At 42.1% G+C, this 23,325-nt stretch overlaps 1 protein-coding gene across 1 annotated transcript; it reads right to left on the bottom strand.

Annotated features, from left to right (window-relative positions):
• Window positions 1–5,470: 5,470 nt before the first annotated feature.
• On the bottom strand, window positions 5,471–21,310 carry LOC120032744 (gastrula zinc finger protein XlCGF17.1-like). The gene is made up of 4 exons (XM_038978930.1): window positions 21,138–21,310; window positions 20,924–20,970; window positions 6,436–6,947; window positions 5,471–5,931 (listed from the first exon to the last, which is right to left on the bottom strand). Exons 1-4 carry the CDS (start codon window positions 21,308–21,310, stop codon window positions 5,626–5,628), a joined length of 1,038 nt encoding a protein of 345 aa, XP_038834858.1. The 3' UTR covers window positions 5,471–5,625.
• Window positions 21,311–23,325: the final 2,015 nt, after the last annotated feature.

The following is a 23,325-nucleotide window of genomic DNA, read 5'->3' as shown; positions in this document are numbered from 1 at the left end:
AACCCCTATAATTTATTTGAAGAACCCCTTATCCTGGTTCATCAAAGAACCTTTTGGGGTTCATTTTTTAACTCCCTGTCCACCCTCCCTGCATTACAAAAACATATTTTAATAACAACATTGACTTAAATAATTAATTGTTTATTTAATGGCACCACTAATGTGAATTAATATTTACAAAACAATTTACCAAACAAAACACATTACAAATTACAACATTTCTGCAGACATGTCAGACCATAATAAATAATACATTTACTTTGTATAGTGTTTTTCATGAAAAAAAAATAAAAAATGATGTACAATAAAAACAAAATACATTAAAAATGAATCATAGGTAAACTAACAATATTGTAGACTTGATGCTAAATGCAGATTTTTCAGCTTTAGTGTGTATATCGTATCCGCTTAGTTATGTTAGGAAGTTTGCCATCTTTATGGCCGGCCCTGGTAACTTCACCCCAACTTCTCTTATCCCCAGAACACAGTAACTTAACAACATAAGTTTTTTTCTGACATTTTGGGGAAATTTAAGGGAAAATAAAAAAATACAGCCCTAGCAGAGCCTCAAGTCCCATGGGGACGTCCTCGAGGGCTTGGATGTTCTCCCCATCAAAGGCCAGCGGGATTTCACTCTCATGGTGAAATGGATTTCCACCGATGTACAGTAAAGGAGTGAAGAGCGGTGAAATCTGTGTCAACAAAAGTAAGAAAAGATTAATACACATACAATAAACAAAGAACATAACAAATGTTCAGCTGTAGTTTTATATAAGCATGCACACCTATGTTTATGAAGAAACAGATGATTGGTGCATAGGCATACCTTGTCACGGACATAAAGGCCACTCGGGTTCTCATTGAATAGGTATGGCAAGAGCAGGATCGCAGCTGTGGTCTCCAGTCCTGGGTAAAGTAAATCAATGACCTTACTACAGTTGTTAATTTTATTACAAAATACATTAGAGAAAGGGAAGGAATAAGAGCAAATACCTTTTCTGTATTGTCCTTCAGGGACTGTCAAAATAGCAGGATGATGTCCTCACCCCTGCCTCGCCTCTCTACCTCTGATAGTCCTTGAATTCTATTTTTGTCTATATCCATTCCATGGACTTGATTCATTTCTGAGAAGATCTGAAAAGATAATTTGCACACATTTGTATGCTAATAGATGTCAGTTTGTATTGACTGCTATGTAGGTTAAATGTATATATATATATACAGAACATGACATAAGCAGAGCTGTGGGAGACCACCATATATATATATATATATATATAAAATAAATATTGAAAGATAAATGGCATCGACATACAATTGAAAGTAAAATAGAAGACAATATTGGAGAAAGCACTAGCCAATACTGTACTGCCATAAAGTAACATTACTGCCATACAGTAACTGTGCCATACAGGCCTAATATCACATTTCAAGATATCTTTGTACAAAAAAAAATCAATATTTTCTCAGGCTGACTTGAAAGATTTTAAGCAACATTTTGCTGCGTGGCAATACTATGTTTGGATTCTGAAGGGCATTTATACAAAAGAGGTAGTCTAGACACTGTATTAATACCATTATGCATTTGAATCCCATCTACAGCTACCATCTAAGATATTAATTTCCCTCCACAAGGGGGCGTCCATGTAACGTTTCCAAAATGGGCTAGTATTGTCCATGTAACGTTTCCAAAATGGGACAGTATTGTCCATGTAACGTTTCCAAAATGGGATAGTATTGTCCATGTAACGTTTCCAAAATGGGATAGTATTGTACATGTAACGTTTCCAAAATGGGATAGTATTGTCCATGTAACGTTATGCTCCCTTGTGAGTTAATAGTATTGCATGCTGTAGCAGGCTATATAAAGAGGAAGACCTCCATTGACGATTCAGTTCGTTGTAACATCTCGTCTGGACAGGTCACCATCCTTAGTTAGTTAGTTAGTTAGTTAACGTTAGCTAGTTTATTATCACAAAAGTGAGAACTGCTCTAGATTGGAAACTTACATTAATGAGTGTAAAGCCATGTTGGCTTTATGGAAACGATATACAATATATGGGAAAGAATATAGTTGAGGAAATAATCCAAACCTAGTTGTGCCTAGTTAGGACATAACGTTATCTAGCTAGATAACGGTACTGTACTGTAGCTCATACAACGCCGACGGTCAAACCCGGCTTTCTAATATTTACGGTAATTAGCTATAGAAACGTTATGGAAGATATTCACAGAAAACCATCATTGTCTTCGTTATTCATTAGTATGTTATATTAGTATATAAATTATTTCGAGACATATTAAGAGCCAAACATAAACCCAATTTAACCTTTTTAACTGTTGTCGCATCCAAACTTGTCACCATCGTTTTCAGTTGTAATTGCGAAGTTCCCGGAAGAAGTCCAGCAACAACGGAGGTTCCTCGATGAACCCACCTTCTAACAAGTTCTTTGAAGAACCTTTGGGGGCTGTTTTTCATTGACCAAGAACCCTACGGTTCTTAGGGGATCTGAGAACAACTCCAGTTGAACCCTTCATTTTTAGAGTGTAGTCGGCTCTATTTACTCTCAGATTCAAACATACTGATTAGCATCAACGATCAAGTCAGCTGCTGCTGCTCCAATACAGTATGAGGTGAGACGGTGAACTGATGTTGAACTGGGCAGTCAGCTGCTGCTGCTCCAATACAGTATTAGGTGAGACGGTGAACTGACGTTGAATCATAACAATTAAATTAATAAAAATGTATTAGTGAAACTGTTAAAAAATACTATATGGCAAATTAAATATATTACGCTATTGTTATCATATAGAAACATCATGGAATATTGTACATCATATTAAATATATTACTCTAATGTTATCATATAGAAACTTCATGGAATAGTGTACATCATATTAGTATCAACATTCATTATTGTTTCATTCAATTTCACATAATAAGGATATTTAATATTTAAAAGTACAGAAGTCAGAACCCATCACCTGCTATGTAAAAGAGACAGAAGAATGCACAATGGTCAATGCTATCCGGGATCCTTGGGACATCCCTACCCTGAACCCTAACCTTAACCCTTTTAAAGGTCAACTTCAACGGGCTAGGGACGTCCCAAGGATGTATCTCTACCTGGAAATACATGATCTAAGTGATTGATAGTTGGTATTCAGCAGTCATAAAGCCTTATTTCCTTTAATGAACTACTAAAATAGTGATTTTGTCAGACAGCAGCTCTACACTTTGACTGACTGATCCATTCATCCTTCCATCCCTCCTCAGCCTTCCTCTCCTCTGAAGACCCAGTGAGGGTGGAGCTCAGTCAGAGAGCTGTTGAGGGACTGGTTAGGAAGAACACTTCTACAGCCAGAGGTGAGAGGTCACACATAGTTTAGATGGTAAATATTTATGTCCCCATCATCTATGTTTATTTACATTAGTGCAAATTGTCCACTGATATTGGTGTAATTTCTCACCCCTTCTGGCTGTATGAAAGTTAATTTTCCCTCAGACACACACATTTGTTCTTTGATATTATGAAGGTCATTTGTGTCAAATGTACTTTTCCGCACTGATTCACCCCACCTCTTTACGTTGCTTATTTATATTCAGTGGCCTGACAAAGGCCTGTCCTGGCAGATCTGAACCTAATGCAGCTTGGAGTGATCAGATGACAGAAGTCACATTTAGGTGCCAGGTGTAACTGAGGCCATAAATGCTCCATATCCATTACTTTGAGTGTTTTATATAATATGACTAAATGTGTTTCTGTGTTGCAGGGGCAGTATAGAAATGGAACAGCAAGGCCACAGAACATGACATAAGCAGAGCTGTGGGAGACTACCTCAAGCCCCTGGTAGAGCCGGGGGTGGTGTTTACCACTCCACCACGCCTTCAGCAGGCTGGAAAAGTGGGATTGATCTGTTTGATCCATTTGTTTGTTTCAGTTTTCAGTAGTTGAATCCTTTGACGTATTGTTGATTTAAAAAAATTGCATTTAACAAATTAACTGGGTTGGTTGAAAAGTGATACTAAACGTACATACCAACACTATTTTGGCATAGTGGAAGATATACCTAATTTATACTGTTTTTCATACTAAGACGGCCCAAGATACGTGTTGCTTTTGCACATATTTGTTCATTGGTTTAGCAAGACTGTTGATTGGTCAGTCATTGGGTTAATTTATTTTGCAATATGTTCAAATCAAGCTTTATTTATACAGCACATTTCAGACATGATGCAACACAATGGCTTCACAGGAAAAAACAAATAAATTGAAAATAAACAAATATTTAGTAGACAAACATAAGATAAAAAACAGAATAACAACTGAAAGACTAATGAGCATTGAAAGGAAATGCCATTGATTAAAATATTAATAGAATGCAATATCCAACCCAAAATATAAGCTGTTTTTTAGGAGTGGTTCTGAAAGACACTATGGGGGTGTACACTGAAAGTTGACAAGTAACATCAACTGGGACATAAAAGACACCCACCATGAGACCCACTAAATCTAACCAAGAAGAGGAAAATAAAAGAAAAACACACACCAAACTTAAAGACAGGAAGCAAACCAAAAAGGTGGCGCAAGTAAAGGTGTTGACTCTCCACATCTATCAAGACAACTGGAGCACTGGGCCAGACACGCTTAAATAGAACCTGAACCAGCTCAGGTGAAACACCTTCCCACTAACGAGATGGACAAGCCAGCACAGGTGTAACACATACTGACTAACGAGGTGACACCAATCTGTGCGCCCTACGTGCTAACGAGCTATACATGCCAAAGTCCAAAGCCTGTAACACCTTCCCCCTTAAGACAACAAATATATCGCATACTTTTGTTGGACAAGTTGCACACCACCAACAGAAAACAATTTCCATTTCACATTATAATCAACTACAATTCACCAATATAAACATGGTGTCTACTGGCTGTCAACAATTAAAAATCGGAAAATAAACTCTTATTTTTTTCCCACTAGCTTCTAGAACTCTCGTCTTCCTAAAACTCACTAGCTTCTAGAACTCTCGTCTTCCTAAAACTCACTCGCTTCTAGAACTGGACACAAGCACCAGAAACGCTGTTGTTTTGACAAGTAGCAATAAATCACTGATATCAATTAGGAGGGAAATCAGGTTGTACGTGCTGTTGAAACTAACACAACAAAAAACATGGAAATTGGAGATATCTTTTATGGAAATATAATTTCAAAATCATTTGTGTGACAGGAGGGAGATGAGGTTGCACGTCCTGTTAAAACTAACAGCTCAAAAACCACACGGAATCTGGGAATAGTGTGTACATCACTGGTTAGAGGACAATTTGTAGAAAACAGCTAGCTACATTTTGAAGTGTTGCATTTTGATTCCAGTGGGTCACCAACATGGTAAGTGTAACAACTCTTTTTTGTTAGTCACTTTCTGTTAAATGTCATAAATAGTACTCTTCCAATTCAGAGCCTGGATTTTCCCCCTGAGGCTAATATCTATATCATGTTGAAATCAATAGAACAGAGGACAAACGTTTAGGGTTCTACATTGTAACATTAATTCATCGATATCATGAAACAATTCCTTCTTGTATGTATTTTCTAATATTTGATCAGAGATCTTTTATCAGATTATCTCTGGTCACAGCTAGAAGATTTCTCTCCTGTGTGTGTTCTCTGGTGTACTGTCAGCCCGCTAGATGAAACAAAACTCTTCCCACATTGAGTACAGCTAAAAGGTTTTTCTCCTGTGTGTGTTCTTTGGTGAACAATCAGATGGCTGGATTTAGTAAAACTCTTCCCACATTGATCACAGCTATAAGGTTTCTCCCCTGTGTGTGTTCTCTGGTGTACGGTCAGATCGCCAGATTGAACAAAACTCTTCCCACATTGAGTACAGCAAAAAGGTTTTTCTCCTGTGTGTGTTCTCTGGTGTATCTTCAGATGGCCAGATGTTAAAAAAAAGTTCCCACATTGATCACAGCTATAAGATTTCTCTCCTGTGTGTGTTCTCTGGTGTAGAGTCAGATTTCTTAGCTGACTAAAACTCTTCCCACATTGATCACAGCTATAAGGTTTCTCTCCTGTATGTGTTCTCTGGTGTGATATCAGGTTGGTTGAATGAGTAAAACTTTTCCCACATTGAGTACAACTATAAGATTTCTCTCCTGTGTGTGTTCTCTGGTGGTATATCAGACCGCTGAGCTGAGTAAAACTCTTCCCACATTGATCACAGCTATACGATTTCTCTCCTGTGTGTGTTCTCTGGTGTGATATCAGGTTGCTTAGCTGAGGAAACCTTTTCCCACATTGATTACAGCTATAAGGTTTCTCTCCTGTGTGTGTTCTTTGGTGAACAATCAGACTGCTAGATTTAGTAAAACTTTTCCCACATTGATCACAGCTGTAAGGTTTCTCTCCTGTGTGTGTTCTCTGGTGTACTATCAGATCGCCAGATTGAACAAAACTCTTCCCACATTGAGTACAGCTAAAAGGTTTATGTCCTGTGTGTGTTCTCTGGTGCACTGTCAGGTCACCAGATTGAACAAAACTCTTCCCACATTGAGTACAGCTAAAAGGTTTCTCTCCTGTGTGTGTTCTCTGGTGTACTGTCAGAACACTAGATGAAACAAAACTCTTCCCACATTGATTACAGCTATAAGGTTTCTCTCCTGTGTGTGTTCTTTGATGAACAATCAGATTGCTAGATTTAGTACAACTCTTCCCACACTGATAACAGCTATAAGGTTTCTCTCCAGTGTGTGTTCTCTGGTGTACTGTCAGATCGCCAGATTGAACAAAACTCTTCCCACATTGAGTACAGCTATAAGACTTCTCTCCTGTGTGTGTTCTCTGGTGTGATATCAGGCTGGTTGACAGAGTAAAACTCTTCCCACAATCAGAGCAGCAGTAAGGTTTCTCTCCCGTGTGATTTCTCAGGTGTATTTTAAGTTCTGATGAAGATTTGCAACATTTCCCACAATCAGAGCAGCAGTGAGATTTATCACATGTGTGAATTCTCTGGTGTAGTTTTAGTGAATCATATCTTGAGTAACTCTTCCCACAGTCAGAGCAGCAGTGAGTTCTCTTCCCTGTGGGTCTCTGCTGGTGTTTCTTGAGGTGTTCTAATGTGGAGAGACTCTTCTCTGCCTTGTCAGCATCATGAGGTTGTTGAGGCTCCCCAGAGGATCCACGGTAGTCCCGTCTCTCTCCTGTGTGAACAACAAAGTCAGACAGATGATTAAAGGCCCACAACAGCGAAAATCCATTGTAAAAGGTGATGCCAACAGCGTAGCCATGATGTTGTACAACAATTGACGTCTGTAATGAATGTAATGATTATTTGACAGTTGTCTAAAAATGAGCAAGAATAGTCATATTTTGTCATGTTTTCACATTAGTAGTAACATCTAAGATTGTAGACTAGAAATAAGTTATTCATGTTGTTGAAACTAAGCAGTGTGCCAGACGACTTTTGGTCTCCAATATAGGCCCCTTTCTGTGTTTAATAAAATTGCGGCACGAGGACGATGCCCACACAATTTGATTGCAGAAATACCTCCCTGCTAATGAGAAAACTGCTAGTTATGGATGTACTATATCTGCCTGGAACAAAAATGGTGAGCAAAAATTTTTGTTTTTCACAATGTATTCTGAATGTGAATGGGGGAAAACTCAGGGGAGTAACCTCCATTTCCAGGTTGCTAATGAGTGCCTTTCACACTACTTTGGATTATAATTGTAAGGCTCGTTTGAATGTCCTGTTTAATATGTTTGTGTCACCATAGCAAATCAACCGCTTTGTACTTAAAAAACACAACCAATAAAATGCTCTTTGGCTTTTCCATCAGCCTGACAATGAGAGGTTATACACTGTTTGCCAAATTGCCCATAACTTCACCTAACAACAAATACCTATGTTGTGATGTTTGTCATTTGACTGGCATTCAGAAAATGATTTCCTGGATCAGCTGATGATAGTTGAACATGTGACTATAACTAAACAGCTACAGTATTAAGAATTATGTGTAATTATTGAAGAACCGCATTAATGACAGTATCCATTTGGGTGTTGTCAATAAAGCTAAGACTTATATATATTTTTTTATTTCACCTTTATTTAACCAGGTAGGCCAGTTGAGAACAAGTTCTCATTCACAACTGCGACCTGGCCAAGATAAAGCAAAGCAGTGCGACAAAAAAACAACACAGAGTCACATGTGGGATAAACAAACGTAAAAGTACAGTCAATAACACAATAGAAACATCTATATAGGGTGTGTGCAAATGGAGTAAGGAGGTAAGGCAATAAACAGGCCATACTATGGATGGGTGTTGCTATGGTGACCAGTGAGCTGAGTTAAGGCGGAGCTTTACCTAGCAAAGACTTATAGATGACCTGGAGCCAGTGGGTTTAGCGACGAATATGTAGCGAGGGCCAGCCGGCGAGAGCATACAGGTCGCAGTGGTGGGTGGTATAAAGGGCTTTGGTGACAAAACGGATGGCACTGTGATAGACTACATCCAGTTTGCTGAGAAGAATGTTGGAGGGTATTTTGTAAATTACATCGCTGAAGTCAAGGATCGGCAGGATAGTCAGTTTTACGAGGGTATGTTTGGCAGTGTGAGTGAAGGAGGCTTTGTTGCGAAATAGATTTCATTTTGGATTGGAGATGCTTAATATGAGTCTGGAAGGAGAGTTTACAGTCTAACCAGACACCTAGGTATTTGTAGTTGTCCACATATTCTAAATCAGAACCGTAAAGAGTAGTGATGCTAGTCGGGCGGATGCGGGCAGCGATCGGTTGAAGAGCATGCATTAAGTTTTACTAGCGTTTAAGAGCAGTTGGAGGCCACGGAAGGAGAGATGTATGACATTAAAGCTCATTTGGAGGTTTGTTAACACAGTGTCCAAAGGGCCAGATGTATACAGAATGGTGTCGTCTGCGTAGAGGTGGATCAAGGAATCACCCGCAGCAAGAGCAACATTGTTGGTATATACAGAGAAAAGAGTCGGTCCGAGAATTGAACCCTGTGGTACCTCCATAGAGACTGCCAGAGGTCCGGACAACAGGCCCTCCGATTTGACACACTGAACTCTGTCTGAGAAGTAGTTGGTGAACCAGGCAAGGCAGTCATTTGAGAAACCAAGGCTGTTGAGTCTGCCGATAAGAATACGGTGATTGACGGAGTCGAAAGCCTTGGCTAGGTCGATGAAGACGGCTGCACAGTACTGTCTTTTATCGATGGCGGTTATGATATCGTTTAGTACCTTGAGCGTGGCTGAGGTGCACCCTTGACCAGCTCGGAAACCGGATTGCACAGCGGAGAAGGTACGGTAGGATTCGACATGGTCAGTGATCTGTTTGTTAACTTAGCTTTTGAAGACTTTAGAAAGGCAGGCAGGATGGATATAGGTCTGTAACAGTTTGGGTCTGGAGTGTCACCCCCTTTGAAGAGGGGGATGACCGCGGAAGCTTTCCAATCTTTAGGAATCTCAGAAGATACGAAAGAGAGGTTGAACAGACTAGTATTAGGGGTTGCAACAATGGCGGAAGATCATTTTAGAAAGCGAGGGTCAAGATTGTCTAGCCCAGCTGATTTGTACGGGTCCAGGTTTTGCAGCTCTTTCAGAACATCAGCTATCTGGATTTGGGTGAAGGAGAAGCTGGGGAGGCTTGGGAAAGTAGCTGCGGGGGGTGGGGAGCTGTTGGCCGGCGTTGGGGTAGCCAGGAGGAAAGCATGGCCAGCCGTAGAGAAAGGCTTATTGAAATACTCAATTATCGTGGAGTTATCGGTGGTGACAGTGTTTCCTAGCCTCAGCGCAGTGGGCAACTGGGAGGAGGTGCTCTTATTCTCCATGGACTTTACAGTGTCCCAGAACTTTTTGGAGTTAGAGCTACAGGATGCAAATTTCTGTTTGAAAAAGCTAGCCTTTGCATTCCTAACTGACTGTGTGTATTGGTTCCTGGCTTCTCTGAAAAGTTGCATATCGTGGGGACTATTCGATGCTAGTGCAGTATGCCACAGGATGTTTTTGTGCTGGTCGAGGGCAGTCAGGTCTGGAGTGAACCAAGGACTATATCTGTTCTTAGTTCTACATTTTTTGAAAGGGGCATGCTTATCTATTAACTGTTGTTTGTCTTACTCATTGTCCCACTCAACATGCCTCAGAGAACTTATTTGTGCCAACTCCCACACATGCGTTGACCTCACCTAGCATAACTAATGCCTCCAGAGATGCAACCTCTCTTATCGTCACTCAATGCTTAGGTTTACGTCCACTGTACCCGCACCCTACCATACCCCTGTCTGTACATTATGCCTTGAATCTATCCTACCACACCCAGAAATCTGCTCCTTTTATTCTCTGTTCCCAACGCACTAGACGACCAGTTCTGATAGCCTTTACCCGTACCCTCATCCTACTCCTCTGTTCCTCGGGTGATGTAGAGGTTAACCCAGGCCCTGTGTGTCCCCAGGCGCTCTCATTTGTTCACTTCTGTAACCATAAAAGCCTTGGTTTCATGCATGTTAACATCAGAACCCTCCTCCCTAAGTTTGTTTTACTCACTGCTTTAGCACACTCCGCCTACATTAATGTCCTTGCCGTGTCTGAATCCTGGCTTTGGAAAGACACCAAAAATTCTGAAATTTTCATCCCCAACTACAACATTATCCGTCAAGATAGAACTGCCAAAGAGGGAGGAGTTGCAATCTAGTGCAGAGATGGCCTAAAAAGTTCTATCATACTTTCCAGGTCCATGCCCAAACAGTTCGAGCTTCTAATTGTTAAAATGTATCTCTCCAGAAATAAGTCTCTCACTGTTGCCGCTTGTTATAGACCCCCCTCAGCTCCCAGCTGTGCCCTGGACACCATATGTGAATTGATTGCCCCCCCATCTATCTTCAGAGTTCGTTCTGTTAGGTGACCTAAACTGGGATATGATTAACACCCCGGCCATCCTACAATCCAAGCTAGATGCCCTCAATCTCACACATATTATCAAAGGAACCCACCAGGTACAACCCTCGATCCGTAAACATGGGCACCCTCATAGACATTATCCTGACCACCTTGCCCTCCAAATAGACCTCTGCTGTTTTCAATCAGGATCTCAGTGATCACTGCCACATTGCCTGCATCCGTTACGAGTCTGCGGTCAAACAACCACCCCTCATCACTGTCAAACGCTCCCTAAAACACTTCTGCAAGTTTGGGAGTGAATGATACATTTAGGGACAGACATAAAAGTGTACATTAGAATATAAACAGGAGAAGGCAGACATAAGTGCATTTGCCATTCTGGTAAATACAGGAAACTAAGATAAAACAGATAGTAAAATGGCCGAAGCCATACGTGCTTTAAAGTGCATTTATGGAAAGTGCAGGACACAATTATGAAGATTAAATAGAGAGGAAAGGCCATACGTGCTTCGGGTAAAGGCCATAAGTGCTTAATGTAAGATAGACATATATTAATTTTAGGAGACAAGAGGGTCCTGCCTCCATTATAATCTAATCAAGAGCGGATACAGGCGTTATTGGGCGTAAACAAGCAGGAAGCCTGAAATGAAGGATAATAGTGGCAGATGACCTAGGAGAAGTAATTTAATTAAAGTATGTCATGATCTCATGTGTGTGTGTGTGTGTATAAGACAGAGCCAGTGCTCTGGGAAGGTGTGTGATCCGCGGATCACCCCGGCTTGTGATACATTGTATTAAAAGTCTTTATTGATTTTACAAGTTCTTATAAGAGTGTTATATTTCTGAGACGATTATCCACGACACGAGCAGGCCTTTCTAATCGACCGGGCCCGGGTATCCTGGAAGGATATTGACCTCATCCCATCAGTAGAGGATGCCTGGTTGTTCTTTAAAAGTAATTTCCTCACCATCTTAGTCAGCTAAGACAACAACAGGTAAAATGGCGATGAATGGGCAGAGAGGGTCAGTTAACTACACACAGGGCCTGAGGTCAAGGCTGGGGACGACAGATAAACAAAATAAACAAAATTGAGTACTGTGAGTAAATGAACAGTCCAACAGGCATCAGCTATGTAGCCAAGTGATTATAGGGTCCAGTGAACAGCAATATATGAACCAGGGAAGCCGATATGGTAGTCTTTACTATGCTAGCCAGGAGATGCGCTTGGCTCGAGGCTAACTGGTGCTAGCTTCGGGACAAGGGCTTCACCTACGTCCGGCAAAGGCCAGTTGAGGGCACATCGGAAGGAATTACATCAGCAGACCAGTCGTGATGGATCGGCGGGCCTCCGTGTCGACAAAGGGTCCAGGCCAAATGTAGCTGGATAATTTTTTTTGTTTGCTAGCCGGGAGATGCACCTGGCTCGAGGCTAACTGATGCTAGCTTCGGGACAAGGGCGTTAGCCACTATAGCCAATCCTGTGCGTCCGGTGCAAAGGTCCAGAGCTTACGGCAGGAATCCGGTGATGTAGTGGCTTCTAGTCGTGTTAGTGAAGAGTCCGGGAGGCATCAGCTGTGTAGCCGAGTGATCATAGGGTCCACTGAGCAGGCCGGAAGATAGGCCTGGCTCAAGGCTAGCTTCGGGGCTAGGCCACTCGGTAGCAGCTAGCTGCGATTATCCGGTGTAATGGTCCAGAGCTTACGGCAGGAATACGGTGATATAGTGGAGTAAAACAGTCCGATATGCTGAGGGTTGATATTGCGCTGTGCAGACTGGCAGGTATTATCCAGGCTAAAAGCGGCTGGTGTCTGAGCTAAAAAGGTAAAGACCGCTAGCAGTGGCTAACAATGACTAAATAGCTAGTAGCTAATTAGCTGGTTAGCTTCTGATGGCTAGCTTCTGATGCAGGTTCTAGCTATAAGGTCTAAAAAATAGCAGATCCGTATCACATTGGGTGAGGCGGGTTGCCGGAAGGTATATTTCATTTAAAAATGGAAAAAGAGATTGAAATATTTTGGAATATATACACAAAAAAAGATGAAAAAAACATAATATTTACAACAAACACGTCTTAATGCTACGCCACATTGTATTACAAGATGACTCTGTTAAAAACCATTGGATTTAACAAACTCTGAAATTATTTAGTATTTCTGTGCCCACGAAAACTGTTTTCCCAGCGTAACATAAGGAGCCGCTAAATGATATGTAGTTCGAGTGCATTTCAGAATACAAAAAAACTGTCAGACCGCAAGATCCCGTATTTAACCTTTCAGGAGCCTCTACCCCGGGTCCGGGAGCACCCCCCCCCCACACTGATTAGCATCGCTAGCATAGCGTCACAATTAAATAGTAGCATCTAAATATCATTAAATCACAAGTCCAAGACACCTAATGAAAGATACAGATCCTGTGAATAAAGCCACCATTTCAGATTTTTAAAATGTTTTACAGGGAAGACCCAATATGTAAATCTATTAGCTAAACACGTTAGCAAAAATCACCATTTTTCTTTGTCCACCATTTTCTCTCAACACCAGTAGCTATCACCAATTCGGCTAAACTAAGATATTGATATCCACTAACCAAGAAAAAACCTCATCAGATGACAGTCTGATAACATATTTATGGTATAGGATAGGTTTTGTTAGAAAAATGTGCATATTTCAGGTATAAATCATAGTTTGCCATTGCAGCCAGCATCACAAATCTCACCAAAGCTCCTAGAATTACTACAGAGAGCAACGTGTATTACCAATTTACTCATCATAAAACATTTCTTAAAAATACACAGCACATAGCAATGGAAAGACACAGATCTTGTGAATTCAGACAACATTTCAGATTTTCTAAGTGTTTTACGGCGAAAACACAATAAATCGTTATATTAGCATACCACATATGCAAATGTTACCCGAGCACTGATTCAAGCCAAAGAGAGCGATATCGTTATCATCGCCAAAATATATTAATTTTTTCACTAACCTTCTCAGAATTCTTCAGATGACACTCCTGTAACATCATATTACAACATACATATAGAGTTTGTTCGAAAATGTGCATATTTAGCCACCAAAATCATGGTTAGACAATGACAAAAGTAGCTCAGCTGGTCAGAAAATGTCGTGCACCATATTAGACAGTGATCTAGTCTTATACATAAATACTCATAAACTTGACTAAAAAATACAGGGTGGACAGCGATTGATAGACAATTTAATTCTTAATACAATCGCGGAATTACATTTTTTAAATTATCCTTACTTTTCAATACAGGTTGCGCCAAGCGAAGCTATAGCAAACAAAATGGCGGCATAAGCGTTTAACATTTTGACAGAAACACGATTTATCATCATAAATTGTTCTTACTATGAGCTGTTCTCCCATCAGAATCTTGGACAATGAATCCTTTCTTGGGTCTAATCTTCTTTTGGTCGAAAGATGTCCACTTGTCCGTCGAAATGCCCACTAACGTACGACCGGGACCCCGAAACGTGCCCGGAGCTTCAAAGTCTATTACAAAGCAATGCCTCAAAATCGCACTAAACGGATATAAATTGCTATAAAACGGTTTAAATTAACTACCTTATGATGTTTCTAACACCTATAACGAGTAAAAAGATGACCGACGCTATATTACTGGCTAAACCAAGGCTTGGAAAAAGGCCAGTCAGATATCCTTCTTGCGTTGAGCGCAGTGTCCAAAGGAACGCTACTTCCGGTATTTGGTGATTTATAGAGCCAATGATTGCGCAATCGACTCCATTCAAATTGTCACCACTTACTGACATCTAGAGGAAGGCGTGGGCAGTGTTTGTATCCTCATAGGATTTACAGTGGCTTTAAAACTGATCTGGAACCAGAGGCCGAGAGTTCTGAAAACTCACTCACTGGAAGGAAAAGTGCTGTAGAATGAGTTCTGTTCCACTCAGAGACATAATTCAAACGGCTATAGAAACTAGAGAGTGTTTTCTATCCAATAATAACAATAATATGCATATTGTACGAGCAAGAATTGAGTACTAGGCAGTTTAATCTGTAGAGAAAATTATGCTAATGCGAAACAGCACCCCCTATAGTTGCAAGAAGTTAAGGTTCCCTAACCAGCAAAACCTCTTTTCACAGTGGGAGCAGTGGTGTTGTCTCGCTGGTTTGGGCGTCTCTGGGTCTGGTTCCCCTGAAGGACTCTTCCCGCTGTCAGAGTGAGAGTATGGTTTCTCTCCTTGCAAAGACACACATAGTATGTCATTAAACACAGACCTAAATGAAACCTCCACATGATAAAACTGTCTTCCTATGAAATTTAATCTAGACTAGATCCCTCAATAAAACAGCAGAACTGGTCATCACAGAGTGGCTGTAGTGCTTTGTAGGCTGGGTAAATCCATTTGAGTTTAATACATTTTTGACAGCATCCATTTTAATAAAAAAAATCTTTCCTTACATGTTTGACTATGGAAGAAGTGGTAAGAAAGTGACTTCATGTAACTGAATGTAAAAACATTCATGAGATATACAGTACCAGTCAACAGTTTGGACACACCTACTCATTCAAGGGTTATAATTATTTGCTTCACCATTTTCTACATTGTAGAATAATCGTGAAGACATGAAAACTATGAAATAACACATATGGAATCATGTAGTAACCAAAAAAAGTGGTAAACAATTCTAAATATATTTTAGATTTTTCAAAGTGTGCAAAGCTGCCTTGATGACAGCTTTGCACACTCTTGGCATTCTCTCAACCAGCTTCACCTGGAATGCTTTTCCAACAGTCTTGAAGGAGTTCCCACATATGCTGAGCACTTTTTAGCTGCTTTTCCATCACTCTGTGGTCCAACTCATCCCAAACCATCTTAATTGGGTTGAGGTCAGGTGATTGTGAAGGCCAGCAGTCCATCACTCTCCTTTTTGGTCAACTAGCCCTTACACAGCCTGGAGGTGTGTTGGGTCATTGTCCTGTTGAAAAACAAATGATAGTCCCACTAAGCGCAAACCAGATGGGATGGCGTATCGCTTCAAAATGCTGTGGTAGCCAGACAGGTATGTGCCTTTACAAATCATGTCCAATCAATTGAATTTACCACAAGTGGACTCCAATCAAGTTGTAGAAACATCCAAACAATGATCATTGGAAACAGGATGCACCGAAGGTCAATTTCAAGTCTCATAGCAAAGGGTCTGAATACTTATGTAAATAAGGTATTTCTGTTCTTTATTTTTAATAAATGTGACATTTTTTCTCCAAACCTATTTTCCCTTTGCCATTATGGGGTATTGTGTGTAGATCCATTGTAGAATAAGGCTGTAAAGTAACAAAATGTGGAAAGACTTAAGTGACAAAAAACGGGGGTTAAAGACATGGAAAATATATAGATATAATTTTTTACATCTCTTAGATATAAGACAGACACTTCAGAACAAACTTCATTTAGATGTTCTGGGGGAAACAATGTTACTATGGTTACTGTTGTTCCATGTTATGAATGTTATCCAATGTGTTACTATGGTTACTGTTGTTCCATGTTGTGAATGCTATCCAATGTGTTACTATGGTTACTGTTGTTCCATGTTGTGAATGTTATCCAATGTGTTACGATGGTTACTGTTGTTCCATGTTGTGAATGTTATCCAATGTGTTACTATGGTTACTGTTGTTCCATGTTGTGAATGTTATCCAATGTGTTACTATGGGGTATAGCAGTATGGCCTAATAATTTGACATAAATTAACTTTGATACTTCAAGGAGTCTTAAAATTCAAAATCAGAAAGCTAAATGATCCTTGGTATAAAACAGTACTATACTGGGGAAGCCCTTCATGTTGTTTAAACCTTAAAACAATTCCATATAGCTTAGAAGAACCTCCCCCTCAGACAAGGCTTAGACTGTAATGGGTTAAACTATCTGAAACTTACATTACTCTGAGACTAGTTATCCTGGGATCGTACATTACTCTGAAACCAGTTACCCTGGGACCTAACATTACTCTGAGAATAGTTATCCTGGGATCGTACATTACTCTGAGACTAGTTATCCTGGGATCGTACATCTTACATTACTAAGACTAGTTATCATGGAGAATAGTTTTAATACATTTGCAAAAAATCTAAACCTGTTTTTGCTTTGGCATTATGGGGTATTGTGATGGCATTATGGTTTATTGCGTGTAGATTGATGGCGAAAAAATGTATAATATAATAAATTTTAGAATAATAGGATGCACCGATATTACATTATTGGCCAATATTTTCCATGCCCAAAAAACAAAACCGATAACCGATATAAAAATGTTTTGCTGCCTTTGAAGCATTCTAGTACAGCTAAATAGTTAACACACACACGGACGCAGCGGTCTAAGCCACTGCATCTCAGTGCAAGAGGCGTCACTACAGTCCCTGGTTCGAATCCAGGCAGTATCACATCCAGCTGTGATTGGGAGTCCCAGAGTAGTTGTCTGTTATTGGTGTATCTCTCTAGGACATGTCAGTAGGTTACAGTAGGTTTTATCTCTCTAGGTCATGCCAGTAGGCTACAGTAGGTTGTATCTCTCTAGGTCATGCCAGTAGGCTACAGTAGGTTGTATCTCTCTAGGTCATGCCAGTAGGCTACAGTAGGTTGTATCTCTCTAGGACATGTCAGTAGGTTACAGTAGGTTTTATCTCTCTAGGTCATGCCAGTAGGCTACAGTAGGTTGTATCCAAGTGGAAACAATTATCAACCCAATGTGGAAAAAGTCGAACTTGGTCAACAACAAAATGAATGGCTTATTTGCTACGTGAGGTTTACTTGAACCACCAGAAGTTTCGTAATGCTTAAGTTGTTATGTGGACACGTGACATACCGACAACTTTGATAAAAACACTATAGGAGTTGTCTCCAGATCGCTATGCATATTCATGCTAGTGGCTTAGCATCTCTCTCCATTGAATACAGGCGGTGGACGTCAACAACCCTCATAGAATATAAACAATAGATTACAATAAGATGTATCCACCAATCCAAAGAAAGGATAGGCGGGAGCTAGACAACCCGCAGTGCCGCTTTGTGGACAACGACTCCCCTTGTTAGGGCGGAGAGACGTCTTGTCAGTATATCCATAATCTTTGGTGTAGCCAACCCAACTCTCACATGGCACTATTGGGGGGCACGGTGTGTAGTAAATCATCACTACATGCAGTGCCCCCCAGTCTGCGGTCAGCAGATAGACCCTTCTCAAATATATATGTTAAGTCACTTTTTGGAAACGGAACGGAGAAAACAAGGGGTAGCTTGTTCTCTACGTCGTCTGATTCTAGACATATCAGTCATCATCCCAGGGCCCTCCGTTGAAGAGGTATTGACGAGCCAACTCTGAATATCCAAAGTTAAAAACAAATTTAAGGCGGTACTTACTGGTGTTAATCAGATCTCCTATCTCCTCCTCTTCATCTTTCAATGTGACAGTCATCTCCCCTTCCTTCTTCAATCCAAAAACGGCATCCTCCTCTTCTTTTACTGTAACATCTTCCTCTTTCACTCTGAACGCATCTTCCTCTTCTTTCACTGTAACAGCCTCACCCTCGACTTCTTGTTTTACTGTGACAACCTCCTCTACCTTCTCGTCTTTCACGACAATGTTCAGCCCCAGAGGTTCTTTCTCCGTCCAGCAGACCTCTTCTTTAACAGGAGGGGAGTAGTTTAGTGAGCTCATGGTCTGGGATGTTAGCTAGCTAGCTATCATTAGCTACTAGGCTAGTGCTAACTTAACCAGAAAGCTACTATAGCTGACTAATACAAAATAACGTAATATTAAATAGGTTAACAATTAGATACGACATAAGTGTGTCTAAAACACAGTAGCTAATATACACCGAAAGCGTATAAATAGCTGGAATCTTTCGGCTATGTTGGCTAGCAAGCTACCGAGGTGGTTGACGAGCTGTTTCTGAAGAACCGTCCACTAGATTATACGTCACGCTGGCAGCATCGCCTGAAAGACGCACATCGCCGTCTGCTGACTGGAGGGGAAACGCAGTTGAGGATCATATTTTATTTTCAGATAAAGTTCATTTTAAATGTATTTAATTAACTTATTTTTTTAACTTTAGTTTACAGCGCATTCTGAAAGTATTCAGACCCCTTGACCTTTTCCACATTTTGTTACCTTACAGCCATATTCTAAAATGGATTAAATAGAAAATGTTCCTCATCAATCTACACACAATATTTTTTATTTAACTAGGCAAGTCAGTTAAGAACAAATTCTTATTTACAATGACGGCCTACCCAGGCCAAACCTGGATGATGCTGGGCCAACTGTGGGTCCCTATGGGACTCCCAATCACGGCCAGATGTGGTTCAGCCTGGATTCGAACCAGGGACTGTAGTGACGCCTCTTGCACTGAGATGCAGTGCCTTAGACCATTGCGCTTCTCGGGAGCCCGTAAAGCAAAGGTAACTGAACTAAATGACTATCGCCAATAGCACTCACTTCCATCATCACGAAGTGCTTTGAGAGACTAGTCAAGGATCATATCACCTCCACCTTAACTGTCACCCTTGACCCACTTCAATTTGATTACCGCCCCAATAGATCCACGTCATCATCGCACTGCCCATCTGGACAAGAGGAATACCTATGTAAGAATGCTGTTCATTGACTATAGCTCAGCATTCAACACCATAGTACCCTCCAAGCTCTTCATTAAGCTTGAGGCCCTGGGTCTGAACCCACCCCTGTGTAACTGGGTCCTGGACTTCCTGACGGGCCACGCCCAGGTGGTGAAGGTAGGATAAAACACCTCCACGTCGCTGATACCCACAGGGATGGGTGCTCAGCCCTCTCCTGTACTTCCTGTTCACCCATGACTGCGTGGCCACGCAAGCCTCAATCATTAAGTTTGCAGACGACACAACAGTAGTAGGCCTGATTACCAGCAATGATGAGACAGCCTACAGGGCGGAAGTGAGGGCCCTGGGAGTGTGGTGCCAGGAAAATAACCTCTCGCCCAACGTCAACAAAACAACGGAGATGATCGTGGACTTCAGGAAACCGCAGAGGGAGCACCCCCCTATCCACATCGATGGGACCGCAGTGGAGAAGATGGAAAACTTCAGGTTCCTCGGCGTACACATCACTGACAAACTGAAATGGCCCACCAAACACAGACAGTGTGGTGTAGAAGGCGCAACAGCAACCTCAGGAGGCTGAAGAAATTTGTCTGGGCACCTAAAACCCTCACAACCTTTTACAGGTGTACAATTGAGAGCATCCTGTCAGGCTGTATCACCGCCTGGTACGGCAACTATACTGCCCTCAACTGCGGCGCAGACGGCGCTGGGCAGGCAGGCAGCTCAGACGGCGCTGGGCAGGCAGGCAGCTCAGACGGTTCTGGCGGCTCCTGACTGACGGACGGCTCTGACGGCTCGGGACAGACGGGCGGCTCTGACGGCTCGGGACAGACGGGCGGAACCGTCCGAGCTACCTGACGGCGCTGGGCAGGCAGACAGCTCAGACGGCGCTGGGCAGGCAGGCAGCTCAGACGGCGCTGGGCAGGCAGGCAGCTCAGATGGCGCTGGGCAGGCAGGCAGCTCAGATGGCGCTGGGCAGGCGGACAGCTCAGATGGCGCTGGGCAGGCGGACAGCTCAGACGGCGCTGTGCAGACGGGCAGCGCAGGCGGCGTTGGGCAGACGGGCAGTGCAGGCGGCACTGAGTAGACGGCCGACTCTGACCTGCTGAGGCGTACAGTAGGCCTGGTGCGTGGTGCCGGAACTGGTGGTACCGGACTGGAGACACGCACCACTAGGCGAGTTCGGGGAGCAGGAACAGTGCACACTGGACTCTCAAGCCGCACTATAGGCCAGGTGCGTGGTACCGGCACTGGTGGTACCGGGCCAAGGGCACGTACCTCAGGGCGAGTGCGGGGAGAAGGAACAGTGCGTACAGGGCTCTGGAGACGTACAGGAGGCTTGGTGCGTGGTATTGGCACTGGTGGTACTGGGCTGGGAACACTCACCACTGGACGAGTGCGAGGGGCTGCCACGGGAGAACTGGTGCGTGGGGCTGCCACAGGAGAACTGGTGCGTGGGGCTGCCACAGGAGAGCTGGTGCGCTGAGCTGGCACAGAACGTGTAGGGCTAGGGAGGCGCACAGGAGGCCTGGTGCGTGGTTCTGGCACAGTCTTCACCAGCCTGCTAGCACGCACCTCAGGACTAGTATGGAGAGCTGACTCAGGTGACATCAAATCCCGCACACACTCCTTCACGCGGATGCAGTGCTTTATGCTCCACACCAGCAAATCCCTCATTTCTCTCTCCTCCAATTTCCCCATTAATTCATCCACAGTCTCAGCTTCACTCCCCTTACTCACCTCCAATTGCACCTCGACTGGCTCTGGTTCCATCTTCGGCTCCTCACAGTAAGCACAGGGAGCTGGCTCAAGTCTCCTACTTGACCCAGCTACACTCCCCAAGAGCTCCCCCCCCCCCAAGAAATGTTTGGGGTTGCCAGCCGCTCTGCCGTGCTAGCTCCTCATACCGGCGCCTCTCTGCTTTCGCTGCCTCCAGCTCTGCCTTGGGGCGGCGATATTCCCCTGGTTGTGCCCAGGGTCCTCCGCCGTCTAATATTTCCTCCCAATTCCAATATTCCTGCGATCGCTGCTGCTGCCTTGTATCACGCTGCTTGGTCCGGTTTTGGTGGGTGATTCTGTCACGATCGTCGTAACAATGAAGAGAGGAGGACCAAGGCGCAGCGGGATAACAGTACATCTTCTTTTTATTTGAAGACGAACACGAAACGAACACCGACAAACTATACAAAAACAACAAACGACCGTGAAGCTATGGAACGAAAGTGCAGCCACAAGCAACTAACATAAAGACATAGACAATCACCCACAACCTACCTAATGACTATGGCTGCCTAAATAAGGCTCTCAATCAGAGACAACGATAGACAGCTGTCTCTAAATGAGAACCAATCTAGGCAACCATAGACATACAAACACCTAGACTGAACACTGCACCATAAACATACAAAAACCCCTAGACAATACAAAAACACATACATCCCCCATGTACCCTGACCTAACTAAAATAATAAAGAAAACAAAGATAACTAAGGCCAGGGTATAACAGGTAGTGTACATCTACATCCTCCCATGTCGCTGAACCATTGATCATGAATTCCCTATTACATAAAAAACACAATTTCCATTGATCATGAATTCCCTATTACAGAAAAAACACATTTTCCATTGATCATGAATTCCCTATTACATAAAAAACACAATTTCCATTGATCATGAATGCCCTATTACAGAAAAAACACATTTTCCATTGATCATGAATTCCCTATTACATAAAAAACACTATTTCCATTGATTACTGTATTGACCTCTCGTCCTCTGTCTCTCTCGTACTCTGCCTTGTGTATTTATCTTCAAAATATTCTCATAGTCCTGATTTTCGACATGATCATGTTTTGAGCTGAACAAAAAAAATGTAGACCTATTTTTCAGTATGATTTCATTCATACAATATGATTTAATGTAGCATGAACAAAAACACAATTTCTCAATCAAAAACACAAGTCAGAACACAGCCTCTCTATTCTCTCGTGTGATTTCAGGTCCTCTGACTGGGAAAACATCTTTTCACAATGAGAGCAGTGGTATGTCTTCTCGTCCTGTGTATTAGGTAGTTGTTGTGGAATTGTTCGATTACTTGTTAGATATTGCTGCACTGTCGGAACTAGAAGCACAAGCATTTCGCTACAATAACATCTGCTAACCATGTGTATGTGACCAATAATATTTGATTTGATTACTACCTCTCAATACCTCACCTTGCGACGATGACAGCACTGAACTTTTTCCTAAAATGTTTTATGAGATTGGAGAACACCGTGGGAGGGATCTTAGACCATTCCTCCATACAGTATCCTACCAGATGTTTGATGAGTTCTAGAACACATAGTGATCTTAGACCATTCCTCCATACAGAGGCAGGGTCTGCACACTGGCAGGGTCTGAATCAAACCCAATGACCACCTGGCACACTGGCAGGTCAGGCAAGGTTACTTATGTGGTCAAGTAAAAGTACTTTCAAGTACTACTGAAGTAGTTGTTTTGGGGTATCTGTACTTTATTTTACTATTTTTATTTTTGACAACTTTTACTTTTCTTTCACTACATTCCTAAAGAAAATAATGTACTTTTTACTCCATACATTTTCCCTGACACCCAAAAGTATCGTTACATTCTGAATGCTTAGCAGGACAGGAAAATGATCCAATTCAGCACTTATCAAGAGAACATCCCTGGTCGTCCCTTCTGCCTCTGATCTGACAGACTCACTAAACAGAGAACATCCCTGGTCGTCCCTTCTGCATTTACATTTACATTTACATTTAAGTCAT

This window comes from Salvelinus namaycush, chromosome 39 (assembly GCF_016432855.1).
Source record: "Salvelinus namaycush isolate Seneca chromosome 39, SaNama_1.0, whole genome shotgun sequence".
Lineage (NCBI taxonomy): Eukaryota > Metazoa > Chordata > Actinopteri > Salmoniformes > Salmonidae > Salvelinus > Salvelinus namaycush.
The sequence above is the reverse complement of the archived record's forward strand: the minus strand, read 5'-3'. Positions and strand labels throughout refer to the sequence as shown.